This window comes from Gymnoscopelus microlampas, assembly GCF_963454915.1.
Source record: "Gymnoscopelus microlampas genome assembly, chromosome: 1".
NCBI classification, from domain to species: Eukaryota; Metazoa; Chordata; class Actinopteri; order Myctophiformes; family Myctophidae; genus Gymnoscopelus; species Gymnoscopelus microlampas.
This window is the reverse complement of record NC_139962.1, coordinates 30,608,213-30,630,791: the sequence shown is the minus strand read 5'-3', so window position 1 is coordinate 30,630,791 and position 22,579 is coordinate 30,608,213. Positions and strand designations below refer to the sequence as shown.

The 22,579-nt window shown below is 40.4% G+C and overlaps 1 protein-coding gene across 1 annotated transcript; it reads left to right on the top strand.

Annotated features, from left to right (window-relative positions):
• Window positions 1–2,899: 2,899 nt before the first annotated feature.
• On the top strand, window positions 2,900–19,109 carry ubl7b (ubiquitin-like 7b (bone marrow stromal cell-derived)). Its single transcript, XM_084057539.1, has 11 exons — window positions 2,900–2,952; window positions 4,013–4,196; window positions 4,848–4,967; window positions 5,647–5,732; window positions 6,348–6,432; window positions 6,672–6,729; window positions 8,334–8,467; window positions 10,331–10,380; window positions 13,278–13,448; window positions 17,529–17,633; window positions 18,200–19,109. Exons 1-11 carry the CDS (start codon window positions 2,950–2,952, stop codon window positions 18,338–18,340), a joined length of 1,137 nt encoding a protein of 378 aa, XP_083913665.1. The 5' UTR covers window positions 2,900–2,949; the 3' UTR covers window positions 18,341–19,109.
• The last annotated feature ends 3,470 nt before the right edge of the window (window positions 19,110–22,579 follow it).

The window sequence follows — 22,579 nt, the reverse complement described above, 5'->3', positions numbered from 1 at the left end:
CACACCGCTGCTTTGTCCAGCGGTGATGTCACACTGGGCTGGGGGGATGTAAATAATGTTTAACCTGCTGTCCCCACGGCCAGACCCCCGGCCAGCCCAGTGGTGGAAAAAGTAAACACATTTTGTAAAAGTATCAATATTGCCATGTAGAATGTTTCGATGAATTGTACACAGGACCCCAATGGAAACTAATAGACCCCTTAACAGACGACTATGCGCGCAACGAAACCCATTATATCAGGTCTCGTTAGGACGCGTCTCACTAGCCAACACACACAAGAGGGGGTTGGGGTGTGCTGAAACCAGTGCACCCCGAAACAGGTTGGGAATTGATTGCGTGAAACAATCACCTGTGCGTACAGGCTCAATGTTAGTAAACAAATAATTGGTCTATAAGCCATAGCGTAGCCCTGAGACATGACCGTCATATCATGACAGCCATGGCGCTACTTGTTCCTAGTTTTTAAAATTTCTATATTTACAACCCGTACATCTACATAAATGTTTAAATTTCAAATATAAAGTACTGACCCCCCGGTCATGGATGTAACAAGTTAAAACGCCTGGGTCTAAGTACCCGTATCTTCCGTATTGTTCAATAAAAATCATTTTACTCCGATCGGCAGCCATTCTTTCATAGAGTTATAATGTATCAGAGTGCAGTACACCTACCAACCAATAGGGTCACGTAGTTGAAAGTATATGGAGAAAATTCTGAGAAAATGGCCACCAATCGGATTAAAATGCTTTTTATTGAACAATACGGAAGATACAGGTACTTAAACCTGGGCGTTTTAACTGGTCACATCTATGGCCTTAGGGTAAGCACTTTATATTTGAAATGTGAACGTTTATGTAGATGTACGGGTTGTAAAAAAAAAAAAAACAGGAAAAAAGTAGCGCCATAACATGACGCTTGTGACAGACGAGCGTCATGTGAACCAGCGCAGCCTTCTTGGGTATAATCCTCCTAGCAGACCTATTGAACTGTGCTTTCCTGTGCTCTTTTTTTGTTATTTTGCTGTTGATAAAGTATTCATTCAATCAGAAATATTATGTTACAAGTTAAAGTACGGAATTCAAAATATACTTGAATAAAAGTTTTGGTACCAACATTTACTATAATTAGTACCAAAAGTAGAAGTAGGCTACTCATTATGCAGAATGTCCCATTTCACAAGTTTTAAAATGTAAAAATAATCTAAGATCTATTGAAAATAAGTGGTTGAAGTGCTTAATGTACGTTAACGTTTTGTAATAATAATCAAAATCTACAAAGTAACTAGTAACTGGTTTTCAAATAAGTGGAGTAAATAATATTTGCCTACCACTCAGTCTATATTAATAAGACTTGATATATATGGATAGATATATACTAGTCACTTTGAAAATGAGCCTATGTTGGTCACATTCTATATACAGCAAGCATTAACCCACAGCAGATATTCATTTGGTCCAGATGTGGATGTAGCAACCAGTTGCATCAGGCTTTTGATTTTTTTTTTTGTAGAAGGAACTACTATTAATGATATCCTATTGTTTATTATGCCTAGGCCCTCTTTTATAATAACTGTTTAGGTCAGTGGTTCTCAATTTGGAGTCCGGGGACCCCCGTGGATTCTTGAGGATTCTTCAGGGGGTCCTTGAAATTAAAATGTTTGAGAATGAGAACCAACTAATGTTGCAGATTTCTAGGACAAGGGTTGTCCAGGACCAGGATATTTGGTATGTATTAGGCTATATTTTAAGCCTATTTTAGAAAATAGGTAAATATCAATATCAGTCAAATGGAAAACTTCCTTCCTCAAAGTCCTAAAACATGTGAATGGTGTCTGTGTCCCAGGCAGATATGATGGACTCAGTAGGAATTGCAGCAGGCTAATGCTGGCAGCAGGAAAATCAATCAGGGCATAGACGGATTAAAGTGGAAATGGGCCCTGTGCACAAAATCGCAATGACACCCCCCCCCCCCCCCCCCCCCACCCCCCTCCCCCCCCCGCGCGTGCGCGCAGCGCGCGCAGATTTTTTTGCGGTTATTGCGGTTATATTGGGCGTTTTGGGGCGTTTTTTGGTTACTTTATTTCGGTTTTAGGGTTAGGGTTAGGGTATATATATATATATATATTATATATATTATATATATTTTTTTAAAAGCCTATTAAATCCAAGGCCCCCCATTGGCTCAGGGCCCTGTGCATGTGCACACTTTGCCCAAGCCATAATCCGTCCCTGAATCAGGGGAATTGGAGACATAACAACATTATGGTTTCCTGTATAAGTTTCTAATTTTCGTCCACTTTTAAGTTATACTGTGAAAAGTTACAAGGAGTAAAGTGCAGTGGTGTAAAGTACATTTACTCACTACTTAAGTACACTTTTTAGGTATTTTTTACTTTACTTCTACTCCACTACATCTCAGAGGCAAATACTAGTACTTTGTAGATTTTTATTATTATTGCAAAACCACTTCAGACTTAAATATATACTTTGGCAAAACAAGTTGCAAAGCACTGTGAACTTGTAGATCTGCTATTTTCTAAGGATTTGTATTTGTGAAATGGGACCTTCTGCATAATGAGTACTTTTACTTTTGGTACTTAAGTATATTTTGATGCCAACAATTTTGTACTTTTAATGTTGAACTCTGTACTTAGTTTGTAACAGAGTATTTCAACATTGCAGTATTGATACTTTTACTTAAGTAAAACACCACCACTGAATTTAAGTGACTCAAATCATATATCTCAAACACATTTATTAATACGTTTGTTTTTCCCCAAAGTTACTTTCTAGATCATGTCTGGTTGAATACATGGTTTAAATATTAAACATAATGATAATCAGATCGTCCCATAGTCACGCTGCAGATTATTTCCGGACTGCTACAGCCACGTGACAAACCACGTGAGACTAACCAGGAAGTAAGTGGAGTGTCAACATAACAGAACAATGGTGAGTGTGCAGATCTCTATTAACCTTATAAATGTTATAAATCAGGATATATATTTATTATACACACACACGCGCGCTCACGCACACGCACACACACATGCGTCGTGTCAGTTTACATAGGTCCTAACTCAAACGTTATTTGTTTAACCACTCGGGTCACACAGGGGTAGTGGAAAGACTGGTGATGCGAGGTTACACAGGGGTCTGCATTGTCTCAGTCCACACCAACGCCGACGCGTTGTGTGCTTGTAGATCAGCCTATTCCGGCCGAATGTTCGCCAGAATAGGAACGCCAGTGTTTGGGCACCTGAGATGTGTGGGAAGTGGGCATACTGGGCACCATGTTTTTCCCCCGTATGGTCTTCCAGAGAAGACTGGGCACTATTTGGGGAGAAGATTGTTTTTTTGGAGGGGGGTTTGATTGATTGAATACTTTATAACAGTTTGCAAAAGTTACAGAGGAGGAACAGTTGTGCTATATTGCTAAACGCATAATACAAAAAGCCCTGAGGGCTTGTTTCCGTTGTGGTCCTGTGTATTCAATTCATCAGAGGAGAGATGGACTGGGCTCTGCTAGCAGCTAAACAGTTGTAAGACTCACCAAGACAAAAAAAAACGTGGGTCACTCACACCACATCACTCACTCATCATGTACATAAACCGGAATTTTATCCTAGGGTTCAAGCGGTTAATAATAGCCTAAAAAAAAATCTCCAAAAATAGCAGATCTGCAAGCTCACATCGCATGTGTGACACTGTAGTTGGAAGAATTATACAATTGGGCTTAAGTGGTAAACATAGCTTTGTGTTTTAATACAAACAAGTATGTGTTTGTATTTGTCTCTGTCGGGTGGAAACCTCATATGTCCAAAACTGTTACTTTACAGGATTCTAATTCCGTTTCGAGCTTGCAGATCTGCTATTTTTGGTACTTTTGTGTGACGCTGTGGTATGATCAAGTAGGGCGTTAATTTACGGAAAAAACACAAGAAGTAAAAACATGGAGATAAGAGGTTTCTGCCTGACAGCAACAACGTTTTGTTTGTGTTTGATTGTGCAGCAGGTAGAGATGATGTCATCGGAGTGGCACCTGTCACTGAAGCTGGTGGATCAGCCTAAGTCCATGTTCCACTTCCCAGAGATGATGCCAGGAGACGTCCCACCCGGAGGGTACAGGATCGCTACTCTCAAACAGCTGGTGGCCGCCCAGCTCTCTGACTCCATACCAGACCCCGATCTTATAGGTCTGTATCACTGCTGCCAGATTTTAGCCAGAGAAATAAGCATACCAGGTCTATGAAAACAGGCCCAAAAGCAGCGACTATTAAAGGCACATAAGCACTTTAAACCTATGTACATTGGCTATTTGAAAATTGGCTATTTGAAAATAGCCGATCTACAAGCAAAAAAAAAAAGAATTGGAGAAAAAATTCAAGGGGAACTTTTTTGAAACGTTTTAAATGCACAAACTTTGTATAGCGGTCCTTGCCACAAAATATTTTCAGATGGGGGGGTGGGGGGTCTGTGGACAAATGCATATTCATTTGGGGGTCCTTGACATGACAAACCACTGGTTTAAACGACATTAGGAATGAAGCCCAATTAAGCAACTGCACTTTAGAAACAAGGCCAAAAAGCCGCAACCCGCAACTAGCGATATTTAAAAAAAACAAGCCCAAAGTCGCTAATAATATGCGGACAAGGCAACACTGGTCTGTGTCGGTGGTGGTGGCACTTGCCGAAACAAACTGATCTCACAAGCTCACAGTCACAGCACGTCACAATGCGAAGCTTGTACATCAGTTATGTCCCGCCGCAATCTCACAACGCGTTGCGATGCTTTGTAAGCTTGTAGTAATGTATTAATTTCTTAGAATGACTGTTCTTTGTTGCAGAGCTGGTCCACTGTGGCAGGAAGCTGAAGGATGAGCTGACATTGGACGCCTGTGGAATCCAGCCAGGAGCCACCGTCCACATTCTGAAAAAGACCTGGCCAGAGCAGGAGGCCAGCCCAGGTATGCATAACATATAATGCCACACATTTATTCATTCATTAAAACGTTTGCGGGCACAGTTAGGTTGGTGTTATAGATAGCGTTGCTGTCGGGCAGAAACCTCTTATCTCCATATTCTAACTTATTGTGTTTTTTCATAAATTAACGCTACAAAGCCAAAGTGCTGTGCTGTAACTACGAAAAAAAGAAAGAAAAAGTGTTTCAACTGGTAAGCCAAATGAGATATCGGCATATAAGTGATATTACACTAATTGTATATCTGTTCTTGAGGTAACTGTTTATGCCCCAAAATCACGAAGGCTAATTTGACCTACAATAATACACAAATAAGTCGGTGTGTCCAATAACGTAGTCACTGCACTTTGACTTTGTAGGGCACTACAGCGTCACAGAAGCATCAGAAGCATCAAAAGTAGTAGATCTACAAGCTTGAAACGCGACGCGAAGCGACGCGTTTCGAGCTTGTCGATCTGCTACTTTAGCTATTGTAAAATTTGAATCCTAAAAAGTAACTGTTTTGGACATTTCCACCCGACAGAGACGATAGGCAAAATGACTGTTGCCTTCGGAGCTTGCACCGCAAACCTACTCAGATTACTGGGTGGTCACTACTACTCACAACATCACCAACAATAAACATGGCTAATGGCTTCCTTCCCCGTCTTCTTTCCACCATTAGAGCCTGTGAACAGAGCGACAGCAGCCAGAGAGTTCAGGGTGTTCCATGCTGCTCTACACTCCCTTAACTCTGCATACAAAGACTCAGTGAGTGGTCAATCCCTCACAAACCGTACCCCTCATGCACCCACACCGCACAATCTGGAGGGTTCAGTGGGAAATCAGACCAATCCATTTAGTCGATTATAAAAAAAGAAGAATTGATTACAATAGTTTTTTTGTCGATTCATTGATATACATGTATAAGAAATAAGAAAATATATATACAAAGAAAAACCTTCTTCTTGATTATTCGATTAGCCTACATGTGCAGGATTACGTCGGTTATTCGTTCTAGATATCGGTTTCGGTACATTTTTGGTCAATTGCCCAGCCCTAATTCTTATTTTATTATAGCATAATTTTGAATTGTCACAGCTTACAGGATAAGATAAACAGTCATAAAAAGAAACCCTTCTAGTTTTCTGAAAAAACAAACACAAATACACACAAGACAAACACAGCAAATACCAACCCTCCCACCTAACCCCCTCACAAAAACATTACAATTGATATTAGATAAAAAGGTACAAAAAAGAGGGCAAAAAGTGGAAAAAAAGGAGGGGGAAAAATAAAAAGGGAAAAAACAAAGAAAACGCCCAGCCCTAATTTTTGACTGAGCTACTACCAGCATTACTAATACGACACTGTTTTCCCACACAGGTATACAAAATGCTGACCAATAAAGAGTCTCTGGACCAGATTATTGTTGCTACGCCGGGTCTCAGGTCAGACCCGATAGCTCTGGGTAAGTCTTGGCTAGCTCCGTTCAGTTTGATCAACCCTTAACCACTTTCAACCTGGCATCCCTATGTTAGTAGTATAGGCAAAAATGTTCAAAAATAGCTCTTTATGAGCTATTTTTGCCACACAACGCCATCGTGCAACAAAGTATAAAATATAACTTAAATGGTTCATTCTCATGCTATCCAATCTTCCCATGCATGTACTGTAATAACATCAACGATATCACTGTGATTTGTGCAGGAGTCCTCCAAGACAAAGATCTCTTCGTCCAGTTCACGGACCCCAACATGCTGGACGTGTAAGTGTGCTTTTATCATAGTTAGAACCAGACCCATATATCGGTTTGGCCAATGTATCTGGCATTATTTGACGTTTTTGAATATATCTGTGTCACCAATTATGCAGCCGATGTATCCTGATTTTTGAATACTTTCAAACTGGCGTCACTATTTTGGTCACATAGGCAACATTTTTCAAATGTTATCAAAAGATGTTTTAAAAAAAAAAGATTTACTTTAATCAACTCTTTTTTCCACCTCCTTTTTGTTTTTTTCAAAATGATTAGAATAGATTTTGTATTTTTTGACAATTGGTAATTGGTAGTCTAGGACTCTCCAAAATCAGGATCGGCATCAGACCCAAAAATGTGTCATGGGTCGGGCTCTAATGATAGTTGGCACAGACGCGCCACACAGTGAGTGGACCTATGCCAAGTAGAGCCAGCAGGGGACGCCACTTGGTAGATTTCCATCCAAAAAACGTTTGGCTCCCATTACATGAGAAGTGAGCCAAATCAATAAGTGAAATATGAGTCTTTTGTCGTCCTTACAGTGGGGGTAGAAGTACTCAGATATTTTACTTATGTAAAATTAGCAATACCACAACATAAAAATACTCTGTTACAAGTAAAAGGCCTGTGTTCAAAATGTTGCTTGAGTAAAAGTGCAAAAGTATTAGCATCAAAATATACTTAAAGTACAAAAAGTAAAAGTACAAAATGTTTGAAAATAGCAGATCTACAGATCAGCTATTTTCAACTAGCCTAGGTAATAGAATGTGGCTAGTGATTAATGTGTGTTTTATAATATAATAATTTATATCTGCAAAGTAACTAGTAACTAAAGTTTTCAAATAATTGTAGTGTAGTAAAAGTACAATATTTGCCTCTGAGATGTAGTGGAGTAGAAGCAAAAGTATTGAAAATTGGAAATACTCCAGTAAAGTAAAAGAAATACCTCAAATTGTACTTAAGTACAGTACTTGAATAAATGTACTTAGTTATTTTACACCACTGCTTCCTTGACTTGGACATTTGAGATGTACTACCTTTTTTGATCTTTTTTTGGGGAGTATCCCCGCTGGACTTTGGATTTAGCCCTCCATGAGAATCCCAGTATAGTGCAACCTTCCTCTCCAAGCCACAATTCGAATCATTTGTCCGCCTGTCAGCAGACTAAAACTTGTAGAGGCGCCAACTTAACTTATGAAGACCTGAGGCCGATTCTACAAAATGCCTTCTAAATCAGTAGTTCTCAAACTTTTTCGTGCCAAGGACCCCCAACATGATATGTATTTGGTCGCATTCTGAAAAGTTTTTGTGCCAGGGACCCAGAAAAGAGAAGATTTGTGTAAAAAGAATTTCAAGTTATTAAAAATCTTTCAAACACTTCTGAAAAAGTTATGTTGCTACGAATATATATTTAGCTAAAATCTAAAATGACACAGTTAAAAGTAACAGGGATGAAAAGAGAAATGTAGCAACACATGTGAATATTCCACAAGTACCCATTTGGTTACATTTGTACAATCTTATTTGACTGTGTACGTATGTAAAATAAATGCATACATAATACTACACATACATACACAGATGGAATGAACTTGTGTTCAACGTGTCTTTAGGTTGATTAGTTCGCACCCTGCGCTGGTGAATGCCATCATCTTAGTCCTGCACTCTGTAGCGGGCAGCATGCCCGCACAGTCCAGTGCCAGCTCCTCCCGCAATGTCTCTTCCAGTTCCTACAGCGACATGCCAGGTAAGATGATGCCATCTATTAGAAAGGTCAGCAGAGGCTGCATTTTATGCGCAGACTGGGTCAGTATAACGTGGAAAGAAGTTTAATGGTGCTCTTCCATTGACCCTTTGTGGAGAGTGCATTAACTTTCTGTTTTGTTTCCTCCTGGTATGGCTCATTATCATTGGTTAATAAGAACAAACTCCACAGAATCATCAATGTATCCAGCAAGATAGCTGGGGTACGACTTGAGAGTATGGCAGCAATGTATGAGACCTGGGTGCTTAGGAAGGGGAAAGCTATTGCTAGGGATAGAACACACCCGTTATACAGTCAATACCACCTTTTACCATCAGGACGACGGTACACAGTGCCAATGTTGCAGGCTAGGGCTTCAAGATCATTTGTCCCCACAAGTATAGGACAAACAGGCCCCATCTCAGTTCTGTGTATAAAATGAAATCTGATGCCTCTTGAATTATGAATGGTAGCCTTTTCTAGTTTTCACTCTGTAAGAGAGGAGATGTGCACTGTCAATGTATTGTGTGATCTGTCTATGTATTGTGTATTTATGTTATGTTTTGAGATGTTTTATATCCTGATGGCTGCTTGGTACAACATGAATTTCCGCAAGGACAATAAAGTATCTATCTAACCAACCAACAAACACACACCAGTAACACATGGTGGAGGAAGTACTCCCATTGTGTTGACTTAAAGGACCACTTCACCCATTTTCAACCTATTTTCATATAAAATTGGTCCTCACGAATGCTCATGAAAAAATGGTTTAAAAAGATAATAATTTACTTGTCTGTGTCTCATAGGAGGGCCGTGGACACTTTAAAAATACTCAAGTACTGTATAGTACTTGAGTAAATCCTAAAACGGATTTATTGATTCAGATTATGTGGCACTAGGGTCTTTACACCTGGTATTAACATCTGTAGAGCATATAAATACAGATGTTGTGTTTATACCAGCCAGGCATAAGTGAGGCCTATATTTATGTGACTACCAACCTGCAGGACGCTGTTGAAAAGTTGTTGAAGTTAACTGTGCTGTGAATAAACAAATAGTCCAGAAGCATCACTAGCTGCTCCAAGAATCCATGCTGCTAATTACACCCAACTGGAAATTGGCAGAAGGGTGATCATCATGCTAAAGGAAAAGCCATGCGGTCACCAAAATCACTAAGGTTTAACCTACAAGCTGTTATGTCATAATCTATTAGATTTTGAGATATCAGGGCCTATCTTGTGCTTATCCCTAAACTTATTAGCCATATTTTACTATTTTGAAAATATTTTAAGATTAATATTTTTTAAATAAGTCAACTAGCCGATCGGCTATTTTAATTATTTTAAAATGTTTTTCAAAATGGAAAAAACATGGCAAAAAAGTTTAGGGATAAGCCGGGGGAAGGCGACCCGCAAGATAGGGCCCATCTTGTGTGAAAAGTTGATATTTTGGCCTGAAGGCGGTGCTAGAGGATAGGACATGATTTCTCTCAAATAGTTAAGTCTCATAGTTCAGGGAGTGGGAATGCAGTCTCATGGCATTCCACCAACTAGATTTTGAGATATCCTGTGTGTAAGTGGAAATTCTGGCCTCATACAGGAAAGGCCATTGAGTCACCAGAATCAGTAGGTGCCAATGTCTGGGATTCATGAAAGTGCACCGCAATTCTATGACGATTAAGTAGTAGTTATGAGTATTAGTTTTCGAGACACAGTATGTTGTTTGGTACCAAAGCGGTGAACAGGCTGACTGCCCCATCCTTTCTACATTTCAACATTTACCATGACATATACATATGTATTCCTGTTAATACCGTCATAACTAGAATGATCTGTAATGTTTGCTTTGTCTTTTGTCCTGCAGGAGGGTTCATGTTCGAGGGCATGTCTGATGACGATGAAGACTTCCAGTCTGTGAGTTACACGTCTCCAAACAAATACATTAGTCAGTCAAAACAATATAAACACCACCTGTGTTTATGTGAGGGTTTCCGTGGGCTATTAAAATGTCCTGGTGTACCTTCAATAAAGTCAACCATACTGGAGGGGTCAGACCTCTGCCAACGGATAGGGCATTGACAGGACCGGGTGATGGCTCAACAGTCAGGGTGTAGTGGAGAGTCAGCGTTGTTTACCCACCTTGTTATTTCAGAATGAACACGTACCTCTGCTGGAGTGTTTACACATGGTGTAGAGTGGTTGGTACACTAGCCTCATTCCCTCTTGCTCTGTATTTTCCGGGATGTCGAGGGCCCTGTCTTTTTAGTCCTCTTGGCTACACCGATACCATTTATTTCCTTCCCGATATCAATTCAGACCCATAACTTGCGCATCGGTCGATACAGAGTACCGATCCGATACCAGTGTGTAATTAAAAAATAATCTAAGACAGTGGTTCACAAAGTGGGGTCCAGGGACCTTCAGTGTTCCTTGTGGGGGTTCCAAATGGACCCTTACAGGGTTATGGTTGTCCTTGAAATTAAATAGTTTGAGAACTGATGGAGATTACAGCTATTTAAGCAACAGACAAATTGTGCAATGAAATAATGTGTTACCCTTCAGGATTACACTCTCCGCGCGTCCGTTGTATTGGTGAAATTAAGAGCAGACAAGACTGTTAAAATTAAGTGTATTTATTAATCAAGCAGTAAGTTAAAAGTAATACAGATTGAATATAGAAATGTACTTAACAACAGAGATCTCTGGGCTCCCACTCTAACTTTCCTTATCAGCAAACAGGTTTCATCGAGGTCAGTTCACAAAGTCAGAACCACCCTAAAATGTCCCTGGAGCCTTATTAATACAATACATAATAATGGGTGGTTCTTCCAGTTGGGAGCGTCATCTCCTTGTCTGCCCCTGATCTGATTCTGCATTTCTCTGTCAATCCGTTGGGGGGGGGGGGGGGGGGCACTTCTATCAATCTGCACCTTAAAGATTAGAGAAGTGGGAAAAAGGAACCAATACACAAATCCAGACAGATGACCCCTGATTCACACCAACGGCCTGGCCTGGTCATCTGGTGTTTTGACATTTTACAGTTGCTCATTTATATCCTGTTATTACATATACACTGCTATAAACTCCATTCTCATCACTTGAGCCACACACAAGGTACTTTCCAACATCTGTCATTGTTCTAAAATGAGTGGGCCCAAATGCACATCACCCATGAACACAATTAATATAGTTTGCTGTAATGATTTAATGGGTTAGTAATGTCTTCTTTTTTAGTCTTTACAAGGACAGCAATGAAACAATAGTATTAAAAACAATCGATTACATGAAAAATTGTGCAGCTACAAGTTAGTATAACTAATAATGTTAATAGTACAGTAAGTGTATAAAAGTCATGCAACATCAACTGAAACATTAAAAATATGACTATGATTTATCATCATGTGATGAATTATGTGGTATCGGAATGGGATAGACTGCCATACTCGCCGATACCGATACCAGCATTTTAGATACCATTATCGGCAGCTTTTCCGACTGGTATTTGTATCGGAACAACTCTACTAAGGACAGTTTGTGTACATGGATTGTAATGTGAGTAGCCTGCAACCCACCACCCACTTGTGATGGTCGAGCAGAAAAAACAATTGCTGCCTTCTTGAAGCGATGAGGGCGTCACTCTGGCAGACAGGCCAGACAGATAGTTGATAACAGATAGTTAACAGATAGAAAAGATTAACAGTCAACACTATTTCAAACAGGCAGGGTTATGCATATCTAGCAAGCCTGCTGTACAGGATTCTAAGACGCTGATTATATGATGATATATTCTGAAGCAAGTGGGCCCCCAAATAATTGGCAAACAAGTTTTAATGGTAATATAGCATCAACATAAAATGTGAAACATGTCATTTCTTCTTCAAAACCTTGAAAATGTGTTTTCATTTTGATATTGATGAATAGGAACTTAAAGGTTACTACGTAGGTTCCATTGATCCAAGATCCAAGGCGGAACACAATCGATTGATTGATCATTAAAATAAACATGCTCTGAAAGTGTTTGTGGCCCACCCATCTAACCACTTAACACGGCAGCCATTCAGATGGCGTCTTAAGTGGCCAGATGGGTGGGCCACGAACACTTTCAAGATTTCCATCAAGTGGGCCCTGATCCAGAAAAGGTCGGGAACCACTGGGCTCGTGTAGGATCATAAAACGACAGAGAATCTTGAGATGTAGGCTCAATACCCATTGAGAGCTTTATAAACAAGCCTCTGGAAGACACAGGGAGTCTAGCTAACACTGAAGAGTGATGTGTCTTTTTATGTTTTTATTAGCACTAGCAGCAGAGTTCTGAATAAAGCTGTAACCTTTCGCTGGGCTTTTTAGGGAGACCCATAAAAAGTGCATTGCATTTAAGTTTACGGTGGTACTCTGCCTCTCCATGCACCTGTCCTTGCAAGCTTCAGACTAAAACTTTTTCAAATAATGAAGTGCATTTTTATGCTGCATACGACAGTCAAAAGGATGGACACAAAACATCTCAAAAGCTTATTTCCATTGTGAAAATAAATGATAGTTGACCCCCTAATTCAGTGGTTCTCAAACTTTTGTGTGTCAAGGACCCGTAAATTGATATGTGTTTGGCCGCGCGTCACGAAGTGAGCTTGTACATCTGCTATTTTTTGAATAGCCAACGTATAAATGGATGAAGAGGTTAAAATAATTGTGATGCTACAAACTACTTTTGCTGGAGAACCCCCCCCCCCCCCCCCATGGACCCCATTTTGAGAGCCAGTGCCCCAGTTGTTAGACTAAAATGTGATGTTTTGTGTGTGTTTGTTGCGTGATAGGGGAACCAGGCGGGTCCCTCCGGCAGCAGGGCAGCAGGTATGCGTCCGGTGTCTCTGAGCCACAGCGGAGCGACCGGACCTCGACCCATCACACAGAGCGAGCTGGCCACCGCCCTGGCTCTGGCCAGCACCCCCGACAGTAGCGCCGTCACCCCCACCACAGCAAGTCAGGTGAGGAGGTCCTTTCACCACACTAGAACACTAGTCACAGTAGGGCTGGGCAATTAACTGAAAATATATATGTAACCCACATTTACAACCAATAGCCAACTTAATAATAGTCCATTAAGACCTGAGGCCGATTGTACAAAATGTCTTCTAAATCCTAACAGTTTTTTGAAAAAACGTACCTATGTTACTATGTCTGTAGTTCTCAATCTTTTTCATGTCAAGGACCCCCAAAATATATATGTACTTGGCCGCGCCCCGCCCCATCTCAAACTATGTTGTTCCAGGGACTCCCAGAAGCAAAGATTTGAGTTACAAATGTTTGCTTTTAAAAATATATATATATTCAAAGATTTGCACACATTTTAACGATTTCTCAAAAATAGCTGATCTACAAGCTCATAGCGCGGCACTCGGTGCCGCGCTATGAGCTTGTATATCTGCTATTTTTGAATAGCCAAAGTGTAAAATAATGCTTTTTTTAGGTCAAATCTAAAAATGACAAAATGCGTCCCAGGTCTTAATGGGTTAAAGCGGCACTATGTAACTTTTTCATGAATACAATTTATTTGTGTGCAATCTGTATGGTAGAGTATGTTAATACACTATAACTTATACAATTGGGGTGGTTGTATTTTGTCTCCCAGCTCTTCTATTGAGACATTAAGATCGGGTTAAAGGTCATGTCTCACCTAGACACAGGATCCGACACAAAGTTTGACCTGATGGTCAAGATTCAATTTATTCCCTAAAAGCAAGCACTGGTTGGCTCAATGTTCAAAATTTCAGCACTTTCAAACCGGGTTCAAATCCGGGGTAATAATGCATAATTAATGCAGCTTTAATCCTGCTCATGTATGTTAATGGGATAATTTAGACTTTTTTTTAATACTGTATAGAGGGCATTGGCGAACTGACAGTTTCCTGAGGCACAGGGGGCATGTTTTTTCCCTCCGTGTCTCAAGCCAGACAACTATTCCACAATCTTTGCATGGTACGGAGAGACTCTAACTAGGCCTCCTGAACGGAAGCTGTCATCTGTTTGTCATTTTCATTCACACAAATGTATTTTAAATTGGCTTCAAAACACAATTTTCCAGCCAATTTCTGCTAAGATGCAACCCAGATATCGTCTCTGTCGGGTGGAAACCTCCTATGTCCAAAACTGTTTCTTTTCAGGATTCAAATTCAAAAACAGCAAAAGTAGCAGATCTACAAGCTCAAAACTCGTCGCTTTGCGCCGTGTTTCGAGCTTGCTGATCTGCTACTTTTGATGCTTTTGTCTGACGCTGAAGTATGATCAAGTAGGGCATTACTTTACGAAAAAAAAACACCAAAAGTTAAATTATGGAGATAAGAGGTTTGTGTCCGACAGCAACGATATGCTTTGACAAATTAGATTTACAGTGGGAATTATTTGCGTAACTGCAAAGACGAAACAGAAGTGGGGGGAGGCCGCACATCCGCTGTCTTTCTTTGCATTTTCAAGGTTCAAGGTTGTACTTTATTGTTACATCTTATGTACAGGTACATTAGAGTAAAACCTATTTTGGTTTGGCTTCCTTCAGACAATGCAGCAGCATAGATAATAACAGAATAATGATAGAAAAATCGTAAAAGATCGTAAAAAGGTTTAAAGAGAAGAAAGAATGCAAAAAGAGAATGAAATAGAGCATCATCAAATGTACATGTGCATAAAAATATTGTATACACCAACAGAATTTTTTCCCAGTAGCTGCCACCAACTTCACTGTATATTCAGTGCTTCTGTTGCACAGACTGTTAAGGGGAAGCATCTGAAAATGGTTTGAGCCAACAGTCTGTCTCAAGAGACTACAGCAGAACAGACCGTTTGTGGTGCACTTCGAAAAGCTAAGACTTTTGAAGCAATACACAACAGCAATACACTCATATTGCTGTCGGGCAAGGCAGGTAACAACGCAGGTAACTAGCTGTTCACACTATTAACAGCCTTTTCATTTATTTTTAAGACGTATTGAAGTAACTACATAAACATGTTGGTGTGCTATATAAATATTGTAATTTGATGCATTTATTGACTACTAACTACTAATTGACTACTAACCCATAACTGAAATTTCACAGTTCTTTCTCTCAGTATAACGTATTCAAATGGCCCACCAGAACACTTCCGGGAACTGATGCATGTCTAGATGTGTCGTGAGTGTCATGACGATCAAGTATTGTGGACTTCCGTTGTCGCCACTCTCTCTTTATACCACTTTGGGCTGAATATTATTATCAGTGGGTGTGTTGAGGGTGGATTCAATCATGAGCAACCCAATAATAGCTTTTCATTACCTTTTTAAGAGCAGTGCACTCACTGTGCTCTCAGTGCAACGCTGTTCCGCTAATGTTCACACATCTTCACGGAAGAAAAGCCTCGGAAATGAAATGTCTCCCAAGAGCAAAATGATATGCTGGTGTGGGAGGTGCACAGTGATCAACAGATCAACAAAGCTGCAGCGCCTCAAACACACCGCCAAACGCAGATGATGATGTAACAATATATTGGGAGGGAATAACAAATGCAGTTTAATCCAGGAAAGTCCGGGAAAGCATCTGTGTCATTTTAAGATTTATTTGGCTATTCAAAAATAGCAGATCTACAAGCTCATAGAGTGCCTATGAGCTTGTAGATCTGCTATTTTCTTTAAATCGTGAATTATGTTTGCTAATATTTGAATATATATTCTTTAAAGGGAACATTTTATACTCAAATCTTTGCTTCTGGGGGTCCTTATTACAAAATATTTTGAGATGGGGGTCCGTGGCCAAATACATATAATTTTGGAAGTCCTTGACATGAAAAAGTTTAAGAACCACTGATATAGAAACGTTTTTCAAAAAAACTGTAGGATTTAGAAGACATTTGTAGAACCCCCAGAAGCAGAGATTCGAGTTAAAAGGATTCGCTTTAAAAAATGATATATATTCAAAAGATTTGCACTCGGTGCCGCTCTATGAGTTTGTGTATCTGCTATTCTTGAATAGCCAAGGAAATCTAAAAATAACACATTCTTTCCCGGTCTAAATGGGTTAATATGTCTGGCACTGGTATGAAACGCGTTTAAGCCTGGCGGGGTCAGGTTGGGGCGGGTTCAATATTTTATAATAGGCTAGAAAGTAATACAAAAATTAACTTTGGTTGAAGACAACATAACTCGTAGAGCAAAAAGAAAGAGCAGGGAGTTCAGTGAGTGGGAGGACGGAGAGGTAATGACGCTAAAGATGAGGTTCACCGCTACATGCACGCACGGTCTGTTCCCTTCTGTCCTGCAGAACGGAGAGAAAACGAGAAATAGAGAGCACAAATGAAACAAGGGATGTAAGCTACTGTAACAAATTGACAAGATACTGTAACATGAGGTTTTCCCATCTTATAGCAGGATAGAATAGAACAGTGTGTGTGAGTGTGGGTATACATTATGGTACCTCCCTCATTCCATTCGTTCTCACTGTCTACCACTCTCCACAGTGCATGTATTTCTTCCTCCCCCCGCCCGCGGGTACTAGGTAACGGGTATAAATAGACCTGGTCCAAGCAGGCGGCCTGCGGACTGTGCAAATTGTGGTCCTTGTTGACACCTAAATTGCAGTACGCTGCTGATTTGCAAATGACACACCCTCCACTCCTGCACCTCTCCTCCCACATCAGTGCGTCGGTGCGTTCCTCAAATTACCATCCTCACAGTGTGAGTGTGTTTACACTAGAGGTTCGGGGCTGCTACGTGTCTCTTATCTGTCAGTCCATGTCCCTTTTATGCCCATATATGGAGATCGCTTGTGTCATTAGTATATGCCCATATATGGGCGTACCCCCTTTTGTGCCCATATATGGAGCTGACTGATTTGTTTGCGTCTGATGCCATGACGCCATGATATTTCCCACAGCGGAGCACTCCCAACATGCATATATGCTCAACACAAACTGGCAAGTGCATACAGTAAATGCATAATGTCCCTTTTAAAATCGTACTCACATAAACATTCGTCCATAATAATAATAATAATATAGAAACTATGTTTTGTGTCATTTTGTTCTCTTTGTCCCTCATCCAGGCGGACCCCTCTGGTGTTGCCCCTTCAGGAACCCCGGTCAGTAATGATCTCTTCAGCCAGGCGCTGCAGCAAGCTCTGCAGGCCACCAACATGACCGCTTTACAGGTGAACACTAGGACCTGTCCTGACCTGGCAACAAAGGACCATCAACCTCTAGAGATTATGTAGGACCTGTGGTGTGAACTGACATTGATAAGGACAATTGTTCATGATAAACAAAAGCGAAAAGTGTCCTCTTTTTTATATTTCTAATGTTCTTGTTCAAGCTGTACAAACGGTAGAAAACACAAGGGCTTTTGCCTTTTATGTCTTTTATTCCCTCCCCCCCCAATAGTAGGGTGGTTGCAAGTGGAACGGCTATACTTAATAATAATACTTATTAATAACGATCAATCAATCAATACCCTAAAGTGATCTTGAATTGTTGTTACAACACTTCTTGCCATTAAACAATGGTTTGAGACAGAATAATAATTGATATTTTAATGTGTATTTATGGTTATCATAATAGTATGGTTTGTGGCAGCAGGTCACGTATTGCATCTGCCTCCAAGAGGGAATTCTCAGCTTTTGAATTAGACTGGAGTTGTTCTGTTCTTTGGATAAAAAGCTAAATCAACCTCCTTTGACATTTTCCTTCCGTTTCTTGTTTGCGTGTGTGTTTTTGCCAGGGCCGGTGGCAGTCCCAGATGCAGCAGCTGAGGGACATGGGCATCCAGGATGAAGAGCTGATGCTGCGGGCGCTGCAGGCCACAGAGGGCGACATCCAGGCTGCCCTGGAGCTCATCTTTGCCGGAGGGCCGGGGCTCTGAGCCCCCCCCCCCCCCCCCAGGGACAGTGGAGACGACCAGGAGCCTGGGTACAGGGCGAGGGCAGGTGAGGCCCCCCGTTCCGGGAACGCATCTGTGTCATTTTAAGATTTCTTTGGCTATTCAAAAAGCAGCTATAAAATAGCAGATCTACAATCTCATAGCGTGGAACAGAGTGCCGCGCTATGAGCTTTTAGAGCTGCTATTTATTTGAAAAATCTTAAAATTTTGTGCAAATCTTTGAATATACATTTTAGCTCCAATATTTGCTTCTGGGGGGGGTCCCTGGAACAAAATATTTTGGTGGCCAAATAGGATAGCCTACATATCATTTTGGAAAAACACAAAACAAGTTTGAGAACCAGCATTATAGCAACATAATTTTTTTCAAAAAACTGATTTAGAAACATTTGTAGAATCCCCAGAAGCAAAGATTTGAGTTACAAATGTTCGCTTTAAAAAATATATATATTAAAAGATTTGCACAAATTTCCACGTTTTCTCAAAAACAGGGATGCGTCCCCGGATTGAAAGGGTCAAAGGAACGTTGGTCATCATCCTGCAGCCCGACTGCTATGTGGACATTACGGATTTAGACATGTGTAAAACTTGTAAGGATTTGTGTTAGAGAACTGCTCGTTCATTTTCATTTTATGTACCTATTTATCCAAGTCACGGTTTGCGGAATTACGGAAACACCTACGGTAGTTCCAGTTTCAGAGAATGTTTGACATTTTGTCACTGGCCTAATAAACATAACGTTGCCAACCTGTTCAACACTTGAATCCGTGTACTTACTGGTCTCAAATGACAAAGCCCTCAATCGACATTCAGAACATTAGACAGAATATCAATCTATGACTATGATGTAATGCAGTGTTTTCCAAACAATTGGTCGCATTCCCTTTTTTATGGGTTGTGAGTAAATTATTTATGTTTTGGACAAAATATATTATTTTCACAAGATATTCACAAATTTAAAAACAAAATAAGATTTTTCAGAACTTAAAGAATAGACACCTTAACAGACAACGTCACGCTGATAACAACCAGTATGCGCGCGCAGGTCGGCAGCAAAATAACCCCACCGCTCATAAGATGCAATGTAAAAGTGGTCACAGCCTCACGTGTAAAAATGCATCCCATCAAACTTTCAGATGCTGTTTTTCTCCCAGTATGGAGGAAGAATGCTTAGGATTTTTACTGTGATCTCTCGCTCTTGAAATATATAATCCTTGGTTTCTGTTGTGTGTAAACAATGATAACAATTCAAAGCAGTTGTCCCCCAAACCCCATCTCCAGTGGCTGTCTTAAGAACGGATGGAGCGCTCAATGATCATGGCACCAGAACCTGCTCTTGCTCGCGCAGCTGCAGCCCGTCAAGCCCAATTTATGCTCCATCCCGCGAAGGTGTCGCGCGCAGAGAACGGCCGAGAATAGCAGACCTCCAAGCTCACAGCGGTCGCATCCGCGACGCAGTTGTGAGCTTGTATGTCAGCTGTTCTCGGCACGCAATACCGTTGCGCGATGAAGTATATATGTCTCGCTAGGGCACACCCCACTAGCCAACACACAAGAGGAGGTTGAATGAACTGAAATCAGTGCAGCCCAAAACAGCAGGGTTGGGGATCTGTTGGGAATTGATTACATGAAACAGTCACCTGTGCGTCCAGTCTCAATGTTTGTAAACAAATAATTGGTCTATAAATACCTTTTATAAAAATGGGGGGGAAAGTCAGTCAAATAAAACAATTCCCTAAAAAATCTCTAGAATCACGATGCTTTGTGAGCTCAGCTATTTTCACCAAATTTTAAATGGGGCTTGTGGTTAATTTGTGTTTTGTATTGGGTTCCGGGGAGACACCAAATGTATCTTTTGAATGTTTAATTTATTTTGGAGTCTCATACTTGTTGGTCAAAAAATACACACACACACACACACACACACACACACACACACACACACACACACACACACACACACACACACACACACACACACATCATACCAGTTGTAATGGCTATCTGATGTAATTCATGTTATTGTCCACTAGATGGCAATACAGGCTCTCATTTCCAACTAGGCAAAAACCAACCACATAGCCGAAGAATTGTAATGATTTCTTGCCTCTCAATTTGTATGCTGTTGCTTATTTTGTTCTGCCCTAAATGCACTATTGCATTTACAATTTAAGCTTTTTTTTTGCAGGGGTTGGAAATCAATTAATAAACAGTATTTGGAAATAATGACACAAATTTAAATTAGATATGAAAAAAGGAACATTAGACAATAGCTTTGCCCCAATTTCATTAACTATGCTTGTAGCTGTGCTTGGCTGAACAACGGGGCTGTGATTCACTGAGCTCTTTGTTTGCACTTGAATAAGTAGGTCTGCAAATATCTTTTATTTACTTAAATATCATTCTATCAATTACTACTTTGTCGCACAATGGTGTCATGCAAATTGTTTTGAAAATAGCAGATCTTCAAGCTCACAATGCGCCTATAGGCTTATGTCCAAAATAGGGATAGAGTATTTAATCGATGATTTTATTAACACATTGATTATCGATCTTCTTTTTATTTTTTATGATCGATTATTTGATTAACTGTTGCAGCACTAGACTACAGCCAGGCATTCTGGCTTTGTCTCATGGTCTCCCTCAGGCTCTCCCATCATAGTATTTCTTGTTATTTTTTGTTAGGGGTGGGGGGTTTGATTGTACCCCCCACCCTCTCCAAACTGCCATTCCCAATCCCCAGTAATTGCCCTGTTTAGTTTTATTACTGCATCTGTGCATGTGACGGCTCAATCTGCGGATTGCCTTATCATGAAGCACAGCACCCCCAAACACTGCTCTGTGTGTGTGTGTGTGTGTGTGTGTGTGTGTGTGTGTGTGTGTGTGTGTGTGTGTGTGTGTGTGTGTGTGTGTGTGTGTGTGTGTGTGTGTGTGTGTGTGTGTGTGTGTGTGTGTGTGTGTGTGTGTGTGTGTGTGTGTGTGTGTGTGCGTGCGTGCGTGTGTGCGCGTCCGCCCCCCCATTTACTATTTTATATGCATGCACACCTGCCGGCAATTTCCAGCTCTCAGTGCCTCCAAGGGTATTTTAAAAATAATACATTTACCTTTTAGTGTCGCAGCTTCAGCCGAGTAATAAACATATGTCACCGCCTCTCAGGCAAATTAAAAAGGAAGCCATGTTGCATGTTGTTCTGGTGAAGACGGTGGAACATTACACCAGGCAGGATTCATGTGGAGCTGCTTTGCTGTGATTTACAGATCTTGACATATCTTTGTGTGACTCACATTGCCAGACATGTTTTTGTACTTGTATCTATCACCAACACACTCTGTGCTGCTCTCAGCCAGTGGTGGAAAGTTGAGTACATTTACTCAAGTGCTGTACTCAAGTACAATTTTGAGATATTTGTACTTTACTTGAGTATTTCCAATTAGCAATACTTTTACTTCTACTCCAATACATCTCAGGCAAATGTTGTACTTTTACTCCATTACAATTATTTGAAATCTTTAGTTACTAGTTATTTTGTAGAAGTTTATTATTATTACAAAACATACATTAACCACTTCAGCTCTATATATACATTTCGGCCATTTGAAAATAGCCGATCTACAGGCTCACAATGCGTCGCATGGCAACACATTGTGAGCTTGTAGATCTGCTATTTTCAAAAGATGCTTAGACATTTGAAAACTTGAAATGGGACATTCTGCATAATGAGTACTTTTACTTTTGTTACTTTAAGTACATTTTGATGACATTTCTTTTTTACTTTTACTCAAGTACATTTTGAATTCCGGACTTTTACTTGTAACAGAGTATTACTATATTCCAGTATTGATTCTTTTACTTAACAAAAAAATGTGAGTACTTTTTCCACCGCTGCTCTTAGCACATCCATAACCATTTATTTGTCCTAAAACACCAAGCACCAAGTTGCCATGGAGACGCATGTCATCTTAAAAAAAGGTGGGTACATTTTGTCATGCTGTGCAGCATGCCCATCTACTGTTGATACTGTACGTACAGTGTTGTTCTTTGTATCAACCATTATGGCATTTTAAAGACATATTCCATTTTGTGCTGTATTGAAGCCTCTTAGATTCTTTGATAGATGTATCACACATCCCCCCCCCCCCCCCCCCCCCACTCCACGGGCCCAGTATTCGCCTTTGAAATTGAGTCTATATAGGAAGTGACAGTTCATATGAATGGCCTGC

What these genes read in the sequence shown, in the direction of transcription:
- ubl7b (XM_084057539.1), top strand. An exon ending in AGAGCAGGAGGCCAGCCCAG is followed by an intron (nt 4,968 to 5,646) that starts GTATGCATAACA and finishes TTCCACCATTAG; the next exon opens with AGCCTGTGAACAGAGCGACA. An exon ending in GACCCCAACATGCTGGACGT is followed by an intron (nt 6,730 to 8,333) that starts GTAAGTGTGCTT and finishes ACGTGTCTTTAG; the next exon opens with GTTGATTAGTTCGCACCCTG.